Source organism: Melospiza melodia, chromosome 27, assembly GCF_035770615.1.
Source record: "Melospiza melodia melodia isolate bMelMel2 chromosome 27, bMelMel2.pri, whole genome shotgun sequence".
Classification (NCBI taxonomy): domain Eukaryota; kingdom Metazoa; phylum Chordata; class Aves; order Passeriformes; family Passerellidae; genus Melospiza; species Melospiza melodia.
In genome coordinates this window covers 6156611-6179439 of record NC_086220.1, presented here as the reverse complement: position 1 = coordinate 6179439, position 22829 = coordinate 6156611, and the positions used below count along the sequence as shown (strand labels likewise).

Sequence of the window (22829 nt, the reverse complement as noted above, 5' to 3'; positions counted from 1 at the left end):
GCCTGTCGCTGCGGCGCGCGCCGCGGTCACGTGTGGTGACGGCGCGGTCACGTGTGGGCGGCGATGGCGGCGGCGGGGCCCGGCGCGGGCGCGGCCGAGGACGCGTTCCTGACCTTCTACAACGAGGTGCGCTACGGCCCGTGCCCCGCGAGCTGCGCCCGGGAGGGGCCGCGCCGCGCCGGGCTCGGGGGCCGCCGCCGGGCGGGACGGGCCCAGCCGCTATGGGGGCGGGTGCCGGTGGGTTGGCGCTCGGTCCGGCCCTCCCTCAGCCCCGGGGCCCTCGGTGCGTTCGCGGTCCCGCTCGGCCTCGCTGTGGGCGAGCTGTCACCGGGCAGGGCCTGGGTCCCTTCCCTCTACCGGGCCCGCTGCTCCGGGCACGGCCTCCTGAGGGAGGGGACCCAGGCCCTGCCCGGTGACACGCGCTCCTGAGGGGCATGGGGAGAGGGAACGCACGGCTGTGGAGAATGAACAAACAGAACTGCTCTGCAGTGTCTTTTATAGATAAAACGTGATGTTAACAACACTGTTGGGCTGTAGGAAATGCTAAAAAATATGCACGTTTATTTAAATAAAGGTGAACGTTAAATATAAACACATGGTTTGGTCGGTGCGGTACGGTGAGGGGTAAAAACTGAACGAAATAACGTGTGGTTGTTAAAAAGCGGGTTTGTGTGTTTGCATCAGTGGCACTTAACGTGTTTAAAGGGCTGCGCTGCCAACAACGGGTTAAAAGTAAGAACGCCGTGGTTTCCAAGGAATCACAGAACTGCTGGAGGTGCATGGGGAGGAGGGAAGCTGCGGAGAAGGCCATAGAAGGAACAAACAGAACTGTTCTGCAGCATGTTTTATAGATAAAATGTGATGTTGAAAATACTGTTGGGCTGTAGGAAAGGCTAAAAAATATGTGCTGCTAGTGCTAATATGTGCTGCTAGTGCTAATATGTGCTGCTAGTGCCTGAGAAAATAACTACAGGTTGGGGTAAGCAAGGGGCATTATGAATTGTAGTACAGGATAAGGATGACTGTATACAAACAGCATGAATAAAAGGTATGGACTTTATGATGGTCAGCTGATACAGGTCTCTCTGTTCTTCAGGTAAAGCAAATTGAAAAACGAGATTCTGTTTTAACATCAAAAAACCAAATTGACCGCCTGACCCGACCTGGATCTTCCTATTTCAACTTGAACCCTTTTGAGGTTAGTTTGAACATTCTGAATTGATGGGTGAGCTTTTTTTCCTGAGTATTTATTCCAGTAAAAGACAACATAAGGAAAGAAGACATTTCCCTGGGTACAGATTAGTGTGCAGAAGGTTTGCAGAGGACAGCAGGATGGTGGTTTTGTCTTTCTCAGTGTTTGATGGCAGGACAAACTCTGTTGTCACATTTCCCTCATACAGCAGCACTGGAAAATCTGGCTGGGTACTTTCTGAACAGGAAGGGAGCAGCTGGAGGTGGCATTTTGGCAGGTTCTGGTCATAGCTCTCTTAATTCAGTGTTTGTAGTTGTGTGTTTTATTTTGGGTGTTCATCCCACTGGACTTGGATAGTGGATAGAGTTAGAAAAGGTCTCAGTGGTCACACCAGGGAGGAACCATTGGGTAATGGATAATCCCCTTGCATTTTGTAGGGTTTGATTCCAGTTACAATCAATTATAAAGTCTTAGTAATCAGGAAAGCCTGAGGAAGGCAGTAAATAAACAATAATAAATAATATTATATTCATCTGGAGTTGGCTTTCCCTGGGTGTGTTCCTTCCTGGTTCATCTTCACTGCCTTTTTCAAGCCTCAGGTGCTTTTATAGTCTCAGTTCAGCCAGATGAATCAGCAGATTCACTTTGACAATGTTCAGTTTTGTACAGGTCTTAGTACTTAAAAAGTAAATTAAGAAAGCTGTTTCAGAGGAGACTGTAGCTTTCCTGTGGGAGAATGGTTTTTATTTACAGATTCTTTGAGTCAGACCAGCATCTGCTCACTTGTTGCTTAAATCTTACGTTCAGTAAATTAATTCACAGAAGAGTTCCTAAACTCTGCCACACCTGTAAAGATCAATAAACAAGTGGTGTCACTCATGGAAACCAAACAGTAAAACTCTAGTGTCTTCTTTCAAAATGATAAAATTAATAAATTTTTATTAAAAAGTGTGTTTCCTATCCAGCATTCTGAGTGGCCTGGCATTGTCCCCAAACCACCACACGCTTTTGTTTCTGTCAGACTGAGCATTGCTGCAGGACTGGTTGAAGGCTCATACCAGTTTATGGATCATGCCTGTCTACACAAGACCTTGGCATAGCCAGAGGAATCTAGCACTGCTAAAAGTAGTGTCACAAATAATCAGAAAGATTGTGAAATGTTTCTGTTTTACTGGGTGAAAATTCATGTCATTGTGGGGTGAGCTTTCTGGTGTGTGTCTGTGTGCCAGTGAACCAAGTGGCACAGAATCACAGAATGGGCTGGCTTGAAAGGATCATTGGGTCCAAGCCCTGTCCCTGCCCAGACCCCCCAACATCCCCACCCTGGGCTGGAAGGGACCCACAGGATGATCCAGTGCAGCCCCAAACTCTGCCCAGACCCCCACCAACCCCACCCTGGCCATCCCTGCAGCGCTGCCCAAATTTCTCCCCCATCCTTCATCTCCCCCGTCCCTCACTCTCACACAATCATGGAATGTGCTGAGCTGGAAGGGACCCACAGGGATGATCAATCCCAAAGCCAAACCCTGCCCAGAGCCCCCAGCAAGCCCAGCCTGGGCATCCCTGGAGCTCTGGCAGCCTCGGGGCCGTGCCCATTGCCTGGGCAGCCTGGGCAGTGCCAGCACCCTCTGGGGGAGGAATATTTCCCTAATCTCCAACTTAAACCTCCCCTGGCTCAGTTCCATACAGTTTCCTCCTGTCCTGTCCCTGGCCATGAGAGTGAAGAGCTCAGTGCCAGCCCCTGAGCTGCCCTTGCAAGGATGGTTGGGTGTAATGAGTTCTCCCCTCAGCCTCCTCTTCCTCAGGCTGAACAAACCAAGTGACTTCAGCTGCTCCTCATGAGAGTGTTAGAGCTTGCTGACAGGAACCTGAAACATGGAGAGCAGCATCAAACTTGCTCTGTTTTCATGGTTTCTTTTAGGTGCTCTTCACCTGAAACATGGAGAGCAGCATCAAACTTGCTCTGCTTTCATGGTCTCTTTTAGGTGCTGCAGATGGATCCTGAAGCCACAGATGAGGAGATAAAGAAAAGATTCCGACAGGTATTCACTCAGCTTTTGCACTCAAAGTTCATGGAGGGGAAGTAGAAATGCTGTAGAGATTGTGCACAAGAAAAATGGTAGTAAAGCTGTCTCTGGGTAGAGGGTGTCTATTTTTGGCAGAAATTCATAGAGCAATGCTTGTATCAACAAGGGGAGAGCTGCAGCAGTGTCCCTGCTCCAAGCATGCTGGGCTGCTTTGCCTGTGCCATGTATGATCAGCCTCTTGAGCTTCAGTTCAAAAGGAACATCAAAAGGTATTTTTCTCAGATATATGGACTTGGATCCAGATTTTCTCTGAGGTTTAAGAATTTCCATGGTAATTTTCAGTGGCTTGGTTACCTGGGAAAGAGGCTGCCCTGCTTACAGGAAACATCACCCCAGCCTGCCTCTGACAGAGCTGCAGGAAAAGTTTTGAGTTTAATCAGTGCCTACAGCAAAGAAACAGTGTTTGCAGGCTGCAGCCTCCCCCTGAATTCATGGTGTGAGTGTCTTTAGACAGGAAAATGCTGTGGGGGCAGAGGAACAGGATATGGGCTCCTCCTGTGTGTGGGAAGTGAGAGGGATAACTTTTGGGTCTATTGTTGGCTTCTCACTCCTACAAAACAATAAATAAAGTATGACATTCTCAGCTTTGGGCTGGTAGAACAGTACAGGGAGATGTTTTGAGTTCAGGGTATGAAATGAAAAATGTCCATGGAATTGTGCATTGAAGAAATCAAACACCCAAGTGCAGAATGTGGAACAGCCAACAAAAGGGAAAAAAGGCACTGGTAAACTGTTCAGGACTAAAGGCAAACCTTTTCACAAACTGGCAGCTGTACAGTTCCAAAAGTGGTTATTTTGTATTCTTTAACACTAAAGCAGTTTCAGTTGCTGCTCTGTACAGCAATGGCAAAAATAAAAGGTCTATAAAAAATTTAAAAGAGGCCATATGGAAAGTTTTAAATAACTTTCTGAAAGGGGAATGTGGAGGATGTGTTTTCCAGCCCAGTTAGAGTTCCCCTCAGGATTGTAGTGATCTATCTCCTGTCTCTGCCAGGTAGAAGTTTTCTTAATTTTCAGTAAAGCAACCTAAGGAAAAATGACAACTCTTAAATAGTTTGGTATTTGGACAGCCTTGGGCATGCTGGAGAACTTCTTGAGAGACTTTGGTTGAGGATAATCTTTTTAGGTTTTTCTCTTGTCAAGACCAGGGATAAAATCTTTGATGACCAAAGGGTTCATATCAGCTGAGGAGTGTTAAATTGTTCCTCTGATCACAAGCTGCAGCTTTTCTTGGACAGCCTGTTTGTTACAAGGATTGTTTGTTCTTTCAGCTTGTACTGGCACACACTTCTGCATGTTGTCAGCTGGTTTGTCCATGTACAAATGAATGTGATCTCTTTAGATTCTTTCTATTTCCCTTTCTCAAAAATATCTGAAGTACTCTTCATGTTTTACCGTGCTCTTGATAGCAAAATCCTTTTTCTTGCAGCTGTCAATATTGGTGCACCCAGACAAAAACCAAGATGATGCAGATAGAGCCCAGAAGGCATTTGAAGGTAATACTCTGCTCTGGGTTAGCAGTGTCAGCTTTTGTGGTGCTAAAAATTCATTAGTGTGGAGGGGACAGAAGGGCTGCAGAGGTGCCTTCACTGGGGCAAAAGCAGCTGTGACAGCAGCAGCAGCTGTGGGAGGTGGTGGCATTTCAGCAGGTGGCACTAGGTGGCAACAATGCCATTGTCATGTCACCACAGGGACAGACATCTTCAGGGGGGTGTGGGATTGTTCAAGGAAAAATGTTTAATATTGCTTTAGATTTTATTCAAAGACCGTAGGACAGAAGTAGAGGGATGGTTTTAGGTGTGTGCTGTGCAGGCAGGAAATCACAGTGAGGTGTTCATGCCCATAAATACACCTGGGAGGAATGATGCTTTCACCTGCTCCCTCCAGAAGGTACCAGACATTTCCTGCCATTACTGTACCCCAAAACTCATTCAACTAATCATGTTATCACTTTCCTAGATGTATTTAATAAAAAAAAATAAAAACCAACTAAAACAGACTGCCAAACAAATGACCTCCACAAATTCTAGAAGCAAAATTAGAAATGCCAACAAGTGGCAGTCTTGTGATGCCTTGTGAACATGACTGCTGGTGCTATTAATATTGATGTTTTTTGTTAGCTGTAGATAAAGCTTACAAGCTGCTGCTAGATCAGGAGCAAAAGAAGAGAGCCTTGGATGTGATACAGGCTGGAAAGGAATATGTGGAACACACTGTGAGTATTCTGTGGGAACATCCAGAGTTGGGGGTGAGAGGTAATCAATCATTCATATTCAATCGTTCATATTTTGCTTTTTGCTACACTTGCTTCATGTTTAGGTGACTAAGCTGAGCAAACCTGATAATGGCACTGTGCAGGTGGGCTCCAAGCTCTTCACAGCTGTGTCCAGGACTGCTCTTGAGCTCAGTGCAAGATAATTCAGTGAAATTCAGTACTTGAAATAATCAGGTCAGACCACGTGATCTGACCTAAATATTTTTTTCCAAGTCTGTGAATGAATGATGCAGTTCAGATATGTGTGGGTGGAAGAGAATAGGTGGTGACAGCAGGAGACTGGGAACTTTGGGGGATATTGACCTATAAGATAAGAAAAGGAGATTGCATTGCTTTGGCCAAGAAATTAGAGTGATGTGGGTGGATTAAAACACAGAAAGCTTGAGGAAGCAAATGATATGGGAGAGCTCAGATACTCTTAACACAAGGAACACTTGATGTTCTGTTTGTTGTTAGTCACTTGAATATCATGAAGCAAAATAAACTTCCTGCTGGTTTGGATAGTGTATATTGAATAAGAATATATTCAAGATATATTCAATATCAAGAAACCAAAAGGGATTGTGTTGGAGGAATATTATCCAACACAGTAATTTTAATTTCTGCAGTTCATGTGATAGTAATCTTGTATGTGTTTGGGCCTAGGAGGGTTTGGTGTAAAACCAAACATCAATCAAGAACAGAATACTTTCTGTACATTGGAATAGAAATCCAGAACCACTTGGATAAAATTATGTAAGCCCTATAAAATTTTTAAGGCTCTTATTTTTATTCTTAATCATTAGGTGAAAGAAAAAAAGAAGCAGCTGAAGAAGGATGGAAAACCTCCCAATGTAGAGGAGGATGATCCTGAAGTTGTAAGTCATGCTGTGTTCAGAGAAACTGGAGAGTACAAAATGTGTCTTGAGGAATTAAGAATGAAAGTCAGTACAGAAATATTTATTAGACTTGCTAATGCTGTAAACCCTTACATTTACAGAAGAACAAATTCTGCTTAGGCACTGTAGGGTATCCTGTGTCAGGTGTTACCTGTGTACTGTGGAAAATAGCTTCACTGTAGTGTAAAGAGTAAATATATTGTCAGATTATATAGATCAAAATACCCTGTTCTTTTCCCAAAGCAAGTCTTCATTGCTTGTGCATCATGGACTTTTTTTAAATTGAATTTCTTGTTGTCTTCTGATGCTGGGACCATGGCAGTCCTGCTGCTGGCAGAGGCACATGGAGCACTCACTGCAGAGTGGCTAAAATGAGCTTGTGACTTTTTAATGAGAGCACTTTCATGTGTTTCATTCATGTGGCACTGAGGGACAGATGTGAAACCCCTTGTATTAAAAATAACATGGCATAACTTTGTTCTTCTCACCTGGATTTTAGTCTGGAGAAGCCCAGCCATGAGAGGCTGTAACAATGATAGGTGATCACCAAACATTGACTTCAGTAGTCTCATCACCCTTTTTTTTCCTGGAAAGGGATTTCTTCCTGTTGATATCACCACAGTAACCCCATAACCATCCTATTTTTCATTTTTCAGAAGTCTGTTGCTCTTCTTTAGTAATGAAGATTGGTTTAAGCATAATGATTTCCTACTGGGAAGCCAATGCTAGATTTTTACAACACATCAAGAAGATCTGCTGGAAAATTACTCTCTAAAACAGTGACCATTTTGCCTTTTTTTTTTTTTTTTTTTTTTTTGTCAAATGTAACAATGCAAGACTTAACCCAAAAATAAGAGAATTTGAAGTGAACAGTTCTGTTTGGGCACAGCTTCATGAATACAAATTAAAATGAGACTAAAATGAGGTTAATATGTAGTTGTTTCCTGGTGGCAGGGCCAGAATTTAATCAGCAGTGGTTTATACATTTCTGTGTGCTGCTGCTGTTGTCAGGGCAGGACAGGGGTTATGTGGGCACACCTGTGGTTTGCTTTCTTTTAGCTTCATACACTTGTATGTAATCCAGACTTTAACTGTGTTCACAGCATTATTTTAAGACTGGATTTGTGTTTTACAGTTCAAACAAGCTGTGTACAAACAGACAATGAAGCTCTTTGCTGAACTGGAAATTAAGAGGAAAGAAAGAGAAGCAAAAGAAATGCATGAAAGGTATGAATGACATTCCACTTGTGCAGTTCAGGCCCTTCTTCCACCTCATGCTTCCTCAGAGAAGATATGGCATCAGAGAGTTTTAGAATAGTCTAAATTGCAATGAACCTCTGGAGATCATCTGGTCTGACCTGCTAACAGCAGGGCCTTGGATTAGATTAACAAGGGTCCTGTCAAGCTGATTGCCAGTAATGGATTCTGCCACATCTCTGGTAGCCTGTGGGTTTGTAGAGCCCTGTGCTTGAGAAAAGCACACAGGAAATTTGCCCTCCTATGCTGAAGATGTCAATATATTTTATATAATTGTATTCTCTTTTGTGTACACATGGAGGCCAGCCACAACAGTGAAGTGGTGACACAATTCTGCATGCTGTTAGCTTGCAGAGGATTGATTTTTAATTTTATTCAAATGCCAGAAGTACCCTGTGGCATGTGTGATGCTGAACTATTTTAGGTGATTTGATCACGTGCTCACTGTGAGCACACTTCCTGCAGCAGGGTTCTGTGCTGGTCACTGAGGTGGGAGATGGCTGCAGGATGTTGCTTTTGATTACAGAGGAAAAGTAGGGAGTTAAAAATTTAATTTGTACTTTGCATGCTGAAGTGCTTATTAACTTCTCAGAACATGTACCCTCAACAGTTTTAGAGACTTACCACTAGAGTGGTGTCCAGTTTCTTGGATTAAGAAGTCCAGCTTGTTTTGCTGAACAAGAGAAGCCAACCCCTTAATTATCAGCTGTCAATTATCAGCTTGCTATCAGTGGGACCAAACCATCTCCTCTGCTCACTGCTCTTCCAAATTTGAAACCAAACTGTATTTGCTGTGCTATCTTGGGTGTGCATATTTATCTCTTCTGTAATCTGCGAAAAAATTAGAGGAGCTGTCCAAGATTATTTGAAAATATTACCTTGCTTTCTAAAGTGGATGGTTGTGGGTTCATAACTTTTGTGCTTTCCCTTCCAGGAAGAGGCAGAGGGAAGAGGAAATTGAAGCACAAGAGAAAGCCAAACGAGAACGAGAATGGCAGAAGAACTTTGAGGTATTCAGCACTTGAACTTACAGAATAGGCCCCAGCAATTCCTGTCCTTGTTGCAGGGAATGCCTCTAGAGAGATGAGAGACATTTTGTATGCAAGTCTGTGAGATAATTTAACAGATTTGCACCAGCCTGGGGTTTGTTCATGTGTATGGAGAAGAGCCCATCAGTAGGGCTTTGGTATCACTTATGCAGAAACAGATCTGGTAAATTGAGCTATTCTATTTTTTCATCTCTGTCAGCAGTTCATTCTTATCTTTAGTTGTAAAATAGAATTGCTGCTTAGCCCAGGTCACTGGTGACCATTAAACCCTAATCTGGAAAGTGTTTGTGTGGACTGTTGTGGTACTTTCCAGTCTGGCTGTCCCAGCATCCAGATCCCTGCTAGAGCTGGGCCTCTCCCATCCTGCCAGGGAAAAGGGGACAGGGAAGCAGAGAGCTGCTCATCTGCAGCCCTGGTACTGCAGAGATGGGCCTGGAGTGGATGGATCACATGCTGTCAAGTAGATAATTCCTGGACTGTTGTGTCCTGCTGTGAAATCTTCAGCCTGTAGAGGTCATAGGTTGGCTTTGTGGGGAGATTTGAGGGTTTAGGACTTTTTTTATGTGTTTTGTTTTTTGATTTGGTTTCCGTTTTGGTTTTTTTCTCCTCCATGGGAAAGGTTTCTGCTGCTCAGCAGGTAGGGCAGGGAGAGGAGAGAAGTGCACCAGAGGTGTTTTTTTCCTCATTGTGTCAATGTGTTGAGACTTTGAGCAAGAAGCATGAGAGAAGGCAGCAGTACATTTCCCTTCTCAGTTTGTCCTGTAGCACCAGGAGAGGGAGGAGTTAAGGCACAGAAAGGACATGGCACATTCTGGGCTGACAGATTAGGAACATCCATTTGAGAGATTTCTTGTTTCCTTTGAGGATTCTGTAGAGAGTAAGGACCAACCCAATCTGGTGGTTTGTGAAACAAGAATCCAGCACAGTGCTTATACTGGTGTGTGTCAGCTCACTTGTTGCTGCTCTGGCTCTTCCCAGTGTCTTTGTGTCCTGCCTGCCAGGGGTTGTGTGCTGGATAAGGGGAAAGTGCCACTGATCTCCTGAACTCTGTCCTGCCTGTGCTTTGGTTATTGCACTTGTTAACTCACTTGTTCCTCCCTGTTGTTCCCAGGAAAGTCGGGATGGCCGTGTGGACAGCTGGAGAAATTTCCAGGCAAATACAAAGGGGAAGAAAGAAAAGAAGAACAGGACCTTCCTGAGACCTCCCAAAGTAAAAATGGAGCAGCGTGAATGATCCTGGAAGCACTGCCCAAGTGCAGCTCCTCAGTCCCTTCTCTGCTTTTAAGGACTCATTGGCACCTAGAGTAAGATTTGCTTTTTAGTAGACTGTTTGTTTCCAGTACAATTAATTATCAGTCCAAGTATTTTTTGTACTCTGTCTGTTTGAATAGGGCCAGAGAATGAGCCCAGCCAGGGCCCTGCTCCACGTAGAACTCTTGGCTTAGGAGAGTCCCTGCCATTCCTGCTGTCCCGTGTGTCTGCTGCCCTGTAACTCAGTGTTTTGTACTTCACACAGACTGTGCTGTTTCACCACTTCTGTTCCTAGTTTGAGAGCTGAACAAGATATTGGAGATGCATCCAAACCCTTCCAGGCACCATCTTTCTCAGCAGGTTCAGCTTGGGAAGGATCTGGAGTGACTCTGGGAAAATCCTTCCAGCACTGTGCAGTGCAGCTGGCCTGCAGTTCAATCCTGCAGCTCCTCACTGCATTGAGTGGTGCTTGGAAGGAACCTGCTCCCAAAATCTGATTTCCAGACTAAAATCCCAGCTCTCAGGCTTAGACTTCTGTTAATCTCAGACCAGCTGGTCACTTCCTATAAAGGAAAATAACTTCTCTTGATTAATAGTTAAGCTGCAATGGTCTGTATGTAAAATAAATTTTTACCCTAATTACCGTTTTTTTCCTTGGAATTATTAAAAAATGCAATAACAAGAGTGTGAGTGGAGTGCTGTCAGTGCTGAGATGCTGCTGCTCTTCAGCATGAACCTGTTCTCCAGGCTCAGACTGCCAGCTCTCTGCTTTTCTAGTTCTCCACATCCCTTTTAAGCTGCCCAAGCTGTTCCAAGTGCAGTGTCACCAGCCTGGAGGCAGAGGGGACATGAACTGTCCTCATTCTCTGGCTGTGCTCTGGCAGAGCCTGGCTGCCTTAATCCCAGCCTGGCTGGGACAGGCCATAGTTCAGCTTGGCTGTTGGAAGTTGGGGTGTTTGCTGCAGCTCTGCAGTTGGGTGCCTGGGGAGCTCCAGGGCTTGCAGCCAGCCAGTGCCTTGTGCACTGATGGGTTGTGACTGTCTGGTCCTTCAGGACTGTCTTAAAAGCCTCACGTTTCCTTTCCTGCCAAAATAAGAGCCAGTTGTTACCAACAACATTTCTTTGTTAAACAACCCGTGGGGTGTAAAGGGAGCAGACAGAAAAACGTGTCATTTCTTGTTCTAAGTGACTCAGGTGGATGTTGTGCCCGTGACCTGAGCAATGGCAGTGCCACAGCATATGTTGGGGGAGCCCCCATGTGGAATCTGGGCAGAGCAGGAAGGAGAGGGTCCCCCATGTCCCTGACCACCCTTTCTTCCCAGGCTGAAGGAGCACAAGGACCAAGGGGGGTTTATAGCACTGCAGAAGGGGAACAGGAATGAGCTGCTCCTGCCTGAAGTATTTTCTGGCTGATGTTTTCTGATTTGGGGATTCCCAGAGCAGAGCACTGCCCTTCCTGGTACTTTGCCTATGGATCTCCACCCATGATGGAAGCCCTGGAACAAGTACTCCCTGTGCTGCCTCCTGACCCTGGGACCTGGAAGGAAATGAGGAGCCCAGAGGACAGATCTGCTGAGGGTGCTGGGACCACCTCTGCACCCCAGGGAGTGCCCCTGACCTGGAGCTGCTCAGGGCTGGGTTACCCCATCTCTGGCCTGTGTGCACCAGGTGCCACAGCAGTGTGACAGCCCCTCACCATCAAGTGTGTCACGTCTGCTGCCTGCCCAAGGAAGGACCACAGGAACTGGTGTCAAGCCCCAGGGTGCAGCCAGGGCACGGCTGAGCAGGTCACAAGTGCCAAGAGGGAAGTGAGTCACTCACCTGGGAGCCAGCCCCACGCCCTCTTTCCTGTCAGAGCCTCTTCCCAGACAGGAGCACACACACACACGGCTCAGCCCTGCTGGTCTCTCCCCTTGCAGCACAGTCCTGGTGGGCTGGGGCCTGTGACTGAGCTGGAGCAGGTGCTCTGTGCCCCCAAGGTAAGACTCTCCTTTCCCTTCTGCTTGCTCTCCCAGGCCTCCCTCCCTAAACTCCACAAGCTCCTTCTGTGTCTGGGTAACTCAGGACATGGGCTGGCTCAGCATCCCCCGTGGATCTCTGAGCTGTGGCACCTCAAAGGGCTTCTGAGACACCTTCATCCTCCCAGCAGGGTGTGGGGAGACACTCCTTGCTCTGTGTGCCCAGCAAGCAGGGCTGGGGGGAGGAGGAGCACTGTGACAGTGAGTCAGGGATCTGCTGCTGCTGCCTTTGGGGCTGTGGGGTGGGAGGGGGCTGCTCTCACCCAGCTCCCATTCCACCCCTGAGTGACAACGACCCTGCCTTTGCTTGGTGAGGAGCCCTGCCTGGACCTTACTCCTGTGAGGAAGAGGAGGCAGTGCTTGGAGCCTCTCAAGGAGGGCAGGTCCCTCATCCCACTTGTGCACAGCCCCTGCCCAGCCTGGGCAGGCAGATGGAACAGAAGGCAGCAGATGGGGCAGGAGGTGTCTGTGCAGCTGGGAGCAGCAGGATCTGTGTCCCAGCTGTGACAGGAGGTGTCTCTGCAGCTGGGAGCAGCAGGATCACTGTCCCAGCTGTGACAGGAGGTGTCACTGCAGCTGGGAGCAGCAGGATCAGTGTCCCAGCTGTGGCAGGAGGTTGGGAGCAGCAGGATCACTGTCCCAGCTGTGACAGGAGGTGTCTCTGCAGCTGGGAGCAGCAGGATCACTGTCCCAGCTGTGGCAGCTCAGGCAGGACGTGGCTTTTGTCCCCAGCAGAGCTGTGACAGCCTGGGGCTGTAGCTCACACCTCCTGACACGGTGGCCCATGAGCTCACCCCTCTGCCCCGTGCAGCCACTAGCAGCTGGAGGCGGCCCTGCTCCCTGCCTCACCCACAGCTACCAGCAGGGACATTTCTCTGCCAGTCTGGGCAATCCCTGTGGCACAGCCTTAGCTGTCAGAGGGGACCCAGGGAGTGCCCCTGCCCAGGAGTGTCTCTGGCCCTTGGGTTGGTGTGTTTTCCTCTCCTGCTGAGCAAGCCCAGCTCCGGGGCACATTCCTGCAGGGTTGGTAAGGAGGTGGGGACAGGCTGTGCTCAGCCTGCAACAAGCAAAAGAAAATTCTGCAGAGTGTTCAGTGAGTAGTGGGAACTCATGGGAACTCAGAGAATCACAGAAATTCAAGGCTGGAAGAGACCTGTAAGATCATCAAGTCCAACCCATGTTCTAACAATTCAACTAGATCATGGCAGCAAGTGCCACATCCAGTCTTTTTTTGAACTCTTCGAGGGATGATGACTCTACCCTCATCAGACAGTAACACAGCACCAGCTGAGTGTGTGCTGCAGCTCCAAAAGAATTTCATGCTTTTTCAAAGACCCATCCTGGTACTCAAGAATGTGTCCTGGGGACTGGAACCAGCAGGGATCGAGCTCACCTGTGTGCTAGGGGCTGGTGCTGTCACGAGCTGCATGTTGGAGTTTCATCTTGTCCTTGTTTGCTGCTGTCACAGACCCATCAGCTGAAGTGCTGCTCCTCCATTTGCACTCCTTGGAAAGCTCTGCTCTGCCTACGCAGTGTAGCTTGCTCTTGGGAAGAAATCTCTGGATATTTGCTTACAAAACCAAGAGTTTCTGATCCCTCTGAAATGTACATGTGGTTATCCAAAGTGAGTTATTGCTACCAGGCTGCATCTAAGAAGGAAATTACCTCAAGGGCATGTGCCAGAGGCAGGTGGGGCTCACAGGAGGCACTGGGCATCTGCCATGGCTGGGTGCCAGACCCAGGGGGAACAGCCTGTGTGGGGTTTTCCCCAGAGAGTGGAATTTGGAACAGCTGCTCTGGGATCCAGCACGTACAACAACCTGAAGGACGATCACTGCTCCTTAGCAGCATCTATGGGAATCAGAGGAAGAGAAGTTTATTTGTTTTTTATTAGGTTGCAAGTTGGCTTGATGAAAGTAAAGGCATTTTCAAGATGGGTTTTTTTCTCTACACTTGCATAGCTGTCAGAGCTGTCAGCTGGTGTGTGCATTCCCTAGACAGGAAGAACAGGAAATATTGTCAAGCACAGGGCAGCCAGAGTGCCAGGAGTGCTGAACGAGCCCAGGCCCCCTGGCAAAATGCATCTCAATATTGGAGTGCTCAGCAATTGGCAGCAGGGCCAGGAGAGCAGGGAAAGAGGGTTCCCAGGTGGGAAGGGAGTCAAAGGGAGGAGCTGGCTCTGGGCACTGTATGGGGGCAAAGGGATCTGCTGATTTAGAATGGCCATGGCTGAGCAGAGGAAGGATGGAGACTTTTGAAGGTTCCTCCCCAGCCCAAAACCCCCCGGGCTTTCATTTCCTCTAAGAGCTGGGTTGTGGCAGGACAGTGAACCAAGACTTGTCAAGTGTTGCTACATCCCCTGCAAACATTCCCCTTGGCCCTGACATTGTTGGCTGCTCTCCCCAGAGACTTGGACTGGCTGTCAGCCAACCTCTGTGGTTGGATCTTGTTTGGTTTTAAGTTTAAACCCCCAGGAGCAGCCTAAAGGGCAGAGCTGGGGCTCTGTCTCATCCCTCAAGGGTCAGATTCCTTCATCTTTACAGCAGCTGATGGAAGGGGAAAGGAGGGAGGAGGTCTGGTGGCAGAGGGAAGGAGATGGCTGCAGCTTCCATCCCAGCACAGCTCTGGGGCATCACTGCAGGAGCCTCAGCTCACCCTCATGTGGCTGACAGGCAGAGCTTGGCTGTCCCTTGCTCCACATGCCAGCCCCCGTGCAGCCCACCCTGCCAAGGCTTCCATCCCGTGTGCTGCAGGTGCTCTGGGGCTCCCTCACATTGCAGGGGTTCCTCTCTGCCCAGGGAGCTTCCAAATACCTTGGCCACCCTGTGCTGTGGTGCCAATTGTGGTGTCCATGGACTTCTGGTTGGCTTGGAGCTCCCCCTGAGAGGGGTTCAGAGCAGCAGGACATGGATTGTCCTGCAGTTTGCAGAGCCCTTGCACAAACCCTGAGAGGGGTTCAGAGCAGCTGGACATGGATTGTCCTGCAGTTTGCAGAGCCCTTGCACATCTCCAGCCTGGCTGGAGCTCCCTGGGGATCCTGGGCCCTGCCTGGCACCTGGGTGCACACCTTCAGAGCTTTGCTCACCACTGGTGTCTCTGAATTACTATGCTGAGTGAGCTTCAGGCTGCCTCAGGTAATAGTGGCCATCATGTGATGGTGGATGGGACAGGTAACAATCTGCCCTGCTCTGGTGTCTCTGTCTGCTGAATATCCCTGAAGTAAAGGGAGACTTGGGGTGGTGGAACTCCTGAATTAGTTCCAACACAAGTGTGAAGGGGAGGGCTAGGAAATGAACCTTTCCATATGTCCATATATGAACTGTTCATATGTCCATATATGAACCTGTCCATATGTCCATATATGAACATATGTTCATATGTCCAAATGAACCTGTCCAGGAGTTTCCTGTCCCTTTCTTGGAAATTATTAAGTGGAAGCTCTTCTGCCAGTCATCTGTTTGGGAGAAAGAGGCTCAAAAAGTTGTCTATTCCCAAATCTAACTGGGGACACAGAGTGGATTCTTATTCTGTATTTAGAGGAAAATCCCAATTTTGCCCTCTTTCAGGATCATCAGAAGCAGAGACACTCTGAGGAAAAAGCCTTAAGGACTCTCCAGACTTTTGCTGCGCCTAATTGCCTTTCCTCTACAGCCTATTTTATTTCTCATTTCCTTGGTGATGTCAACATTTCCTCTCCTCTAGTGACTCTGCAGTCATGCTACAGTTGCTCCCATTCTGGTGCCCTGCTCTAAAGAGCTGCCAGTGCAGAGACTGTCCAGCCCCAGGGCAGGGAAAATAACATCTGGGAGACATCCAAGCATCCTCAGTGAAACCCTCTCTGCTGCTAAGGCTGAAGATGGACCTATTGTGCTGAATTTTTTTCAACTCTGGTAAGCAGAAAATACTTTATTAGTATTATTCATACTTATTAATAATTTATTAGTATTATTCCTCTTGGAATCTATTATTGCTGATGGCAAAGCTTGCTTGCATCTATAAGCCAGTAAATCCTGACTGGGAGGGCACAGCCCATGGCAGGGTCTGCAGACCAGGAGCAGGATCAGCATGTGCCCTGACCCTGCTGCTTAATTCCACCCTCAGCCCTGCATCCAGTGCAGCTGATGGTGCAAACCAGCTGGAATTACTGCCTGGGGGACTGAGGACAAGGCACTGCCTCGGGCTGGAGGTCTCAGGGGGTTTGGCCAGGCAGCACAGGCTGCTGCTGCAGCAGGGAGCAGCACCCACAGCCCCCAGAGCCTGCCCCGCTCGCCTCTCTGCTGGCACAGGCTCCAACAGGCTCCAGAGAAAGGGGAACTGCCCCAGCAGGACAGGCTGAGAGCCCCCACAGAGCACTCCAGGGCTCAGGGCAGCCACAAATGTCCAGAGACATCAGCCTGGCTTCCTCAGGCTGAGGAGGGAAATTCCTGGGGGATGGGGCTGTGCTCCCTCCTGGCTGTGCTCTGTACAAGATCTCACTTGGCTCTTGAGAAGGACAGGACACCTCTCCTGGGATTCCCTGCAGGACCCTGGCACAGCACAGCCTCTAATGCAAAGATAGCTGAGCTCTGGTGGTGCTGGGGCCAGGAGAAGGCACTGCCATCTCCCACAGACCACCTCTGCCAGAGATTGCAGAGACTGGAAGCAGTCACAGAGCTGGTTCTCACATTCACCCCTTCATTTCAGAGCACAGCCCTCCCTGTGGCTCAAGCTTCTGTGCACAACCCTACAGTGAAGGGACATGCATGTTCACTCTCCCTTCCACCCCATCTGCTAAATCTGGCAGCTGCTGTGCAGTCTGCACACAGTAAAGTTCACCAGAGCTCCCGGGCAAAGTTTGGTGGCCACCAAAGTTTGCAGAGCCAGAAATGGAGGTGTGGGTGGACAGTGCCCTGGGGAACTGTCTGAAGGGATTTTGTGAACAGCAGCTGTGCTAATGTATTGATGTAAGCACTTCTCATGAATCCTGCTGGAGAGATGCATTACCTGGTTTTTTTCCCTCCACTCTTGGTATACTCAGGTCTAGTGCCACAGAAATAGATCACCTTTAATTGCAAAGATTCCAGTCCTAAGCATCAGAACTATTTGCTGGTGTTGCAGATAGTCACAGCAGTGTGAGTTTATGGCACATATTTGAAAAAAAAAAGAAAAAAAGAGTTCTCTAATGATCTTAGGTAATTAGGACTTCTCAGGTTTTTATTCCTTATTCCAATGTCAGACTAGTGTATCAAACATTACACTCCCTGTGACAAAGCCCACCTGAATAATCTACTGCTCTTTAGAGGTCAGGGGGCTCTCAGAAGGGTGGCAGAGATCAAGGTGAATGAGGAGAAATGCCTGTGTCACCTGGGGCCAGCTCCCAGCTCTGCCAGCTCTGTGTCCATTCTGCTCAGACTGAGCTTAGGGACACCTGGAGCTCAGCAGTGCCCACAATGCAGCTGCCTGGGAAGGTCCAAATCTTGAAACTGTTGTGTCCTTAGGGGACCTGGCAGGGGTGAGGAAGGACAGCACCCTCAGGAAGATGAGTGCTGCCTTCCTCTCCTAAGGGCTGGAGAGCAGCACTGAGGTTGCAATTCTGCAGAAAAAGGGAGAGCAAACTCCAGCTGACTTCCTCATTTGCAGAGGAAAATTGCAAACGTGTGAATGTGCAAATGAGGAACAACAGCCCAAGGACACCCGGGGGGGACCCAGCCCACAGAGGATGGGATGGGGGTTCCTGGCACTGCCTGCTGCTGGGGAGGATCCAGAACGCTTTGAGGCAGGAGGGCACTCTCAGGAGCAGCAGGTGAGGAAAGTGATCCTGCTCCTCTACTCAGCACATCTGGAGTGCAGTGGCCACTTCTGTGTATAATTAAAGCCCCCAAGGAAGCCATGGGGCTCCTGGAGCGGGTCCAGTGGAGGCTGCAGAGATGATGAAGGGACTGGAGCATCTCTCTGGTGAGGAAAGGCTGAGGGTGCTGGGGCTGCTCAGCCTTGAGAAGAGATGTCTGAGAGGGGCCCTCATCCCTGTCTGTCTGTCTGTCTGTGTCTGCAGGAAGGGTCAGGGGGACAGGGCCAGACTCTTCAGTGGTGCCCAGCAGCAGGACATGGTGGTGCCCATTCCAGGCATAAACTGAAAGTCCCAACTGAATATGAGAAAAACTTCTTATCTGCGAGGGTAACAAAGGCCTGGAACAGGCTGCCCACAGAAGCTGTGGGTTCTCCTTCCCTGCAGTTATTCAGACCCTGCCTGGATGCCCTCCTCCACGATCTGCTCCGGGTAAATGTGCGTCAGCAGGGGCTGGTCAGGTGATCTCCCAAGGCCTTTTCCAACCCCAACTCTTCTGGGGTTCTGGGAGAGGTTTTTATCACGTACTGTTTCACATCCGGAATCCTTTAAAAACAAACGTAAAGAAGATAAAAAGTATCAGGAACTGTGGTGAGAAGTAGGGGCGTGGGGGAGGTGGCAGAGGAAGAAAGAAGAACCACATGCAGGGAGAGGATTAGTCATAGAAAACACGCCTGATTCTAGTAAAAGATTAAGTTTGAGACAGGGAAGTGTAACAGATTACTTTTATCTAAGAACTTTCATGCAGAAGAGCATTTTAAGATTAGAGATGAGTAATCTGAGATCTCACTGCAGCAAACAATGCTGGATGAAGACACAGAGGTTTGTATGCTGTGGAAATGGGATTGAAGAGAAGACAAGGCAGGTGTCTGGCTGGAACCAAGGCATCGGCAGAACTCCTATGGTCATAGACAACTGATAAAGAAAGGGGGGCTTTGGTTTAGCAATGGTGCCAAAACAATAATCTTGATTTCTGCTGTCTATTTGTAGGTAAGAAGAAAACTGTGTCAGGAAACTGAGCTTCAGACGTGGCCACTCAGCACCATGATGTCTGGAAAAGGCAAAGGAGGTGCAGAAGGCAGTGCTGATTCCTACATTCCATGCCACATAGACTCTGAGTTCCGCTACAGCCTCTTCACTGTTTTCTACAGCATTATTTTCATTCTAGGCTTTGTTGCCAACTGCTACGTTCTCTGGATTTTCAGCCGTATTTACCCCACCAAGAAACTCAATGAAATCAAGATTTTCATGGTGAACCTGACAGTAGCTGACTTGCTCTTCTTAATTACAATGCCAATGTGGATTGTTTACTACCACAACCATGGAGACTGGATCATGCCTGAGTTCCTCTGTAACGTGGCTGGCTGGTTTTTTTTTGTTAATACCTACACTTCTGTTGCCTTTCTGATGGTCATCACATACAACCGTTACCAAGCTGTGACTAATCCTATTAAAGCTGCTCAGCTGACCACCCAGAGAAGAGGGATCTACTTATCAGCAGCTATCTGGATCATAATAGTGGGCAGCTCTTTGTATTATCTTTTTGACAATAATACTATTCCAGAGGAGGTGGACTCCAAGAATTTCACGCGGTGCTTTGAGCGCTACGACACCACGGGCGGTGTTTCAGCTGTTCTTGCCATTCATGTCATCATCTGCATCCTCTTCTACATCATTTTCCTTTTAATACTAGGCTGGAACGTTGTCATCATCAGGACCCTGTTCTCCAAGTCAGTGCGCCCACGGAAGAGCGCTCACGTCAAGCAGAGGGCCCTGTGGATGGTGTGCACGGTGCTGGCCGTGTTCATCATCAGCTTTGTGCCCCACCACATCGTGCACCTGCCCTGGACCCTGACTGTCCTGGAGCAGTGGCAGAAGGAGAACTGTCAGCTGCGCCAGCAGCTCAACGACGCTCACCAGGTGACTTTGTGCCTCTTGAGCACCAACTGTGTGCTGGACCCGATCATCTACTGCTTCCTCACCAAGAAGTTCCAGAAGCACGTTTCAGAAAACCTGAAAAGCATGAGAGGGAGCCGCAAATGCTCCAGGCAAACGACTGATACAATCATTGAGGGCACTGTTCACCAAGAGGATGGCGTCAGGATCTGTTAGGGCCACTTGGTGTTTTCTGATTGCACATGGAGAGGTGGGAATTATTCACTCATCTTTTCTCAAGAAGAGGTACCAAGGGACACAACAGAGGACCAGGATTTTACATTTTCTTTTTCCCATTAGACAGAAGAATGGATGCTCAGTTCTTCTGTCACATGCAAAGGGCAGAACTGGAACCTGCAGTAATTTGGCAGCAAAGCTCCTTGTGTCCAGGCTGGTGTTCTCATGGGCACTGAGAACAGCTCAGATGACTGCTTTAACATGAAAAAAAATGTGTCACTGAGCCTCTGCAGTGAGCAGCTAGAAGCTGAGTGTACCAAAATTACCCACTGTGTCAGTCCAGACAGCACCAACCTGCTCCTCTGCCTGCCCAGCTCTCACAGTGGATCCAGTATCAGAGCTGTGAGGGACTTCTGAAATACCTGGAAGAACACATGGAGCTCTGAGTGCCATCAGGGGGCTCTTCTAAGCAGCTTACATGGTCTGGTGAAGAGAGTCTGAGCTAATGAAGCTCCTGAGTGGCTGTAAGGGACACAGTCCATGGAATTCCTCAGCTGCTGTCAAAGAGATCTGCACCTCTGATCCCTTCATTCCTTCTTAGCAGCTCACACGGTCTGCTGCGATCCAAACAGATGTCTGGGAGCAGCTATTATGAATCTTTACTTGCAAATCTTGGGTCAGCAAAGTAGGGAAGGGAAGGAAAGGAAGAGAAATTGGCAGTCCCTAGCTTACCTCCCCCCTCCCTCCACCAGATCAGCATTATTGCCAAAGGACACTATGGTCTGCCCTGGCTTCCTGTGTGAAAGCAGAACTGGCCAGCCAGTGGCCTGTGCACTCAGTTCAGTAATTTCTGACTGACTGCAGACAACCAGTCTTGCTCAGGAGGCTCCAGATAACAGAGGGCTACTGTCAGCATGGGCATTACGATAAGGAAAAAAAAAAAAAGCTTAAAATGCTTCTGTATCTTTCTACTTATTTATTTAATTTAGGATTAGAGCCATTACATTATTTTTTCCTCCATCCTGTTGAAGCTGACTAGTTCTTGATCTACAGCAAGTGAAGTGTTAGGTCAGGACACTTGACAGAGAAATAATTCACACACTCCATGCCCAGGGCAAAGTGGTTTTCCATGGGTGCTGAGTTCTGTTACCAGTCATGAGACACTTGGGGTTCCTTTTCTAACCCAAATTGCTCAATCTGGCACAGGAAATTGGGCAGGGAAGGGAACTTACTTGTTTTCACAACAGTTGTTGGTTCCCTAAATGTCCTGGTCTGTTGATGACAGGAGCAGGGTATCTGACCTGTGACACCAATTGTTCATGTGCAGGACAGCAGCCCTCCCATACCTGCCTAAGAAGAGGAGAGATAAACTCAAGCCTTTCCAAAGACAGGACCAATATTTGTACTGCTTTGCCAGCGGAGACACAGGTCCTTCAGATGTATCCTCTGGAGCTCCCCAGGCAGCTTTTGTCCCTCTTTGTTCCAGTAAGGAAAAGAATTAAGATGTTTATTTTTCTAAGGCCATTGCCAGGGCCAGCCCTGCACTCCAGGCCCAGTGCCAGAGTCTGATCACAATAAGAGTGCATCTCCCTCCTAGTCCTGGGCTCTGCTCCAGTAATAGCCACCCAAAATAAACATTTGCCAGTACCTTATGCTCCTCAGACACCTTCAAAGATGCACTCTGAATCTGCAGAGCCACAGCATGCAGCAAGGGAGCAATTTTTGTAATTTGAAAATGAGAATCTGCCTCTATTTCTGCACTGTTCTGTGAGCACATTTTGGATGAGGAGCTCTCACAGCTGGCAGAGGGGAGGACCTGCCTTCCCCCTTGGCTCCCAGCAATAGTGGAGCTCTCATTTCACAGACCCTAAAGCCCTGATGGATGGAGCTTGGCAACTCTCGGAGGAAATGGAAAATATTTTTACATGGAAAGCTGGCATGATCTTCCACTGGTTCTTGGAAAGCTTGTGGGAGTTTACAGTTCAGGTCTTTACCACGGGTACGTAACAGCCTTTATTCCACAGCAAGCACTGTGGGCTCAGGGAACAAACATAAACTTGCATCTGAGGAAAAGGATAAGCAGAGAGAAAAGCCCCAGGGCCACTTCAGGAGATGTTATGCTAATTATTCTGTAAAAATGCATTTCTAAAATACAGGCTAAGCTGCTACTTCTGTTCCTGGAAATACTTTCTTGGTCTTACTGCAATGTTGCATTACTCTGCTTTACCTTGCGATGAAATGGATCCTCAAAAGATCTTTTAAATAAAGTGCGTTCCCCAAGTGTTTTTTTGCCCTTTAACTTTTCCCACTTTCTCATCTTTCTGTAATGCTGTGGGGAGGAGGGAGAGAATCGAGAATACCGAGTCCGGGAGCCCGGAGGGCTGAGGGATTAAGATGTGGGTTTATTTCTGGTTACCCTGCTCTGATTTATCTCGCAATAAATTAAACTGATTCCCTCAGCCGGGCCATGTCTGCCGTACAGGCGCTGGGTGAGAGATCTCCTGCCCGGAGGGCTGGGGGGGTTAAGATGTGGGTTTATTTCTCGTTACTCTACTCTGATTTATCTCGCAATAAATCAAACGGATTCCCTCAGCCGGGCCATGTCTGCCGTAGCGGTGGTGGGTGAGAGATCCGTCCTACCCCGCTCTCGCCCCAGAGCCTTTCGTTGGGTTTGCTCTGCCCTGCCCGGCTGAGGGCGGTGACTGAGCAGCTTTGGTGACACCCAGCCTGGCTCCTCTCTATTTAAATACACTTGGGACAGTGAATGAGGGCGACTTCACAAAAAAATATTTTCCGTTTTCTCCAAGAGTGAGGCCGCCACAGCGCCCAGACCCACACGGGCCCGGCTCCCTCACGGCGGCGGCCCCGCCCCGGCGGGCGGGCAGT

At 48.4% G+C, this 22829-nt stretch overlaps 2 protein-coding genes across 3 annotated transcripts; both read left to right on the top strand.

Annotated features, from left to right (window-relative positions):
• Positions 1-38: 38 nt before the first annotated feature.
• DNAJC8 (DnaJ heat shock protein family (Hsp40) member C8) lies at positions 39-10628 on the top strand. The gene is made up of 9 exons (XM_063177385.1): positions 39-126; positions 1097-1198; positions 3178-3234; positions 4709-4775; positions 5400-5494; positions 6340-6411; positions 7568-7659; positions 8624-8699; positions 9850-10628. The coding sequence occupies exons 1-9, from the start codon at positions 64-66 to the stop codon at positions 9970-9972; spliced, it is 747 nt and encodes a 248-aa protein (XP_063033455.1). The 5' UTR covers positions 39-63; the 3' UTR covers positions 9973-10628.
• Positions 10629-11598: 970 nt separating this feature from the next.
• On the top strand, positions 11599-22242 carry PTAFR (platelet activating factor receptor). Of its 2 annotated transcripts, none has more exons than XM_063177441.1 (3): positions 11599-11968; positions 15710-15897; positions 18822-22242. In XM_063177441.1, the coding sequence occupies exon 3, from the start codon at positions 18876-18878 to the stop codon at positions 19941-19943; it is 1068 nt and encodes a 355-aa protein (XP_063033511.1). In that variant the 5' UTR covers positions 11599-11968; positions 15710-15897; positions 18822-18875; the 3' UTR covers positions 19944-22242. The 2 variants fall into 2 exon arrangements, with proteins under 2 accessions (XP_063033511.1, XP_063033512.1); XM_063177442.1 differs by having other exon boundaries at positions 15574-15897.
• The last annotated feature ends 587 nt before the right edge of the window (positions 22243-22829 follow it).

Bases quoted from the DNA above. Each gene is read 5' to 3' on its own strand.
- DNAJC8 (XM_063177385.1), top strand. From the start codon at position 64: ATGGCGGCGGCGGGGCCCGGCGCGGGCGCGGCCGAGGACGCGTTCCTG. The intron at 127-1,096 runs GTGCGCTACGGC...TCTGTTCTTCAG, and splicing joins TCCTGACCTTCTACAACGAG to GTAAAGCAAATTGAAAAACG. The intron at 3,235-4,708 runs GTATTCACTCAG...TTTTTCTTGCAG, and splicing joins TAAAGAAAAGATTCCGACAG to CTGTCAATATTGGTGCACCC.
- PTAFR (XM_063177441.1), top strand. From the start codon at position 18,876: ATGATGTCTGGAAAAGGCAAAGGAGGTGCAGAAGGCAGTGCTGATTCC.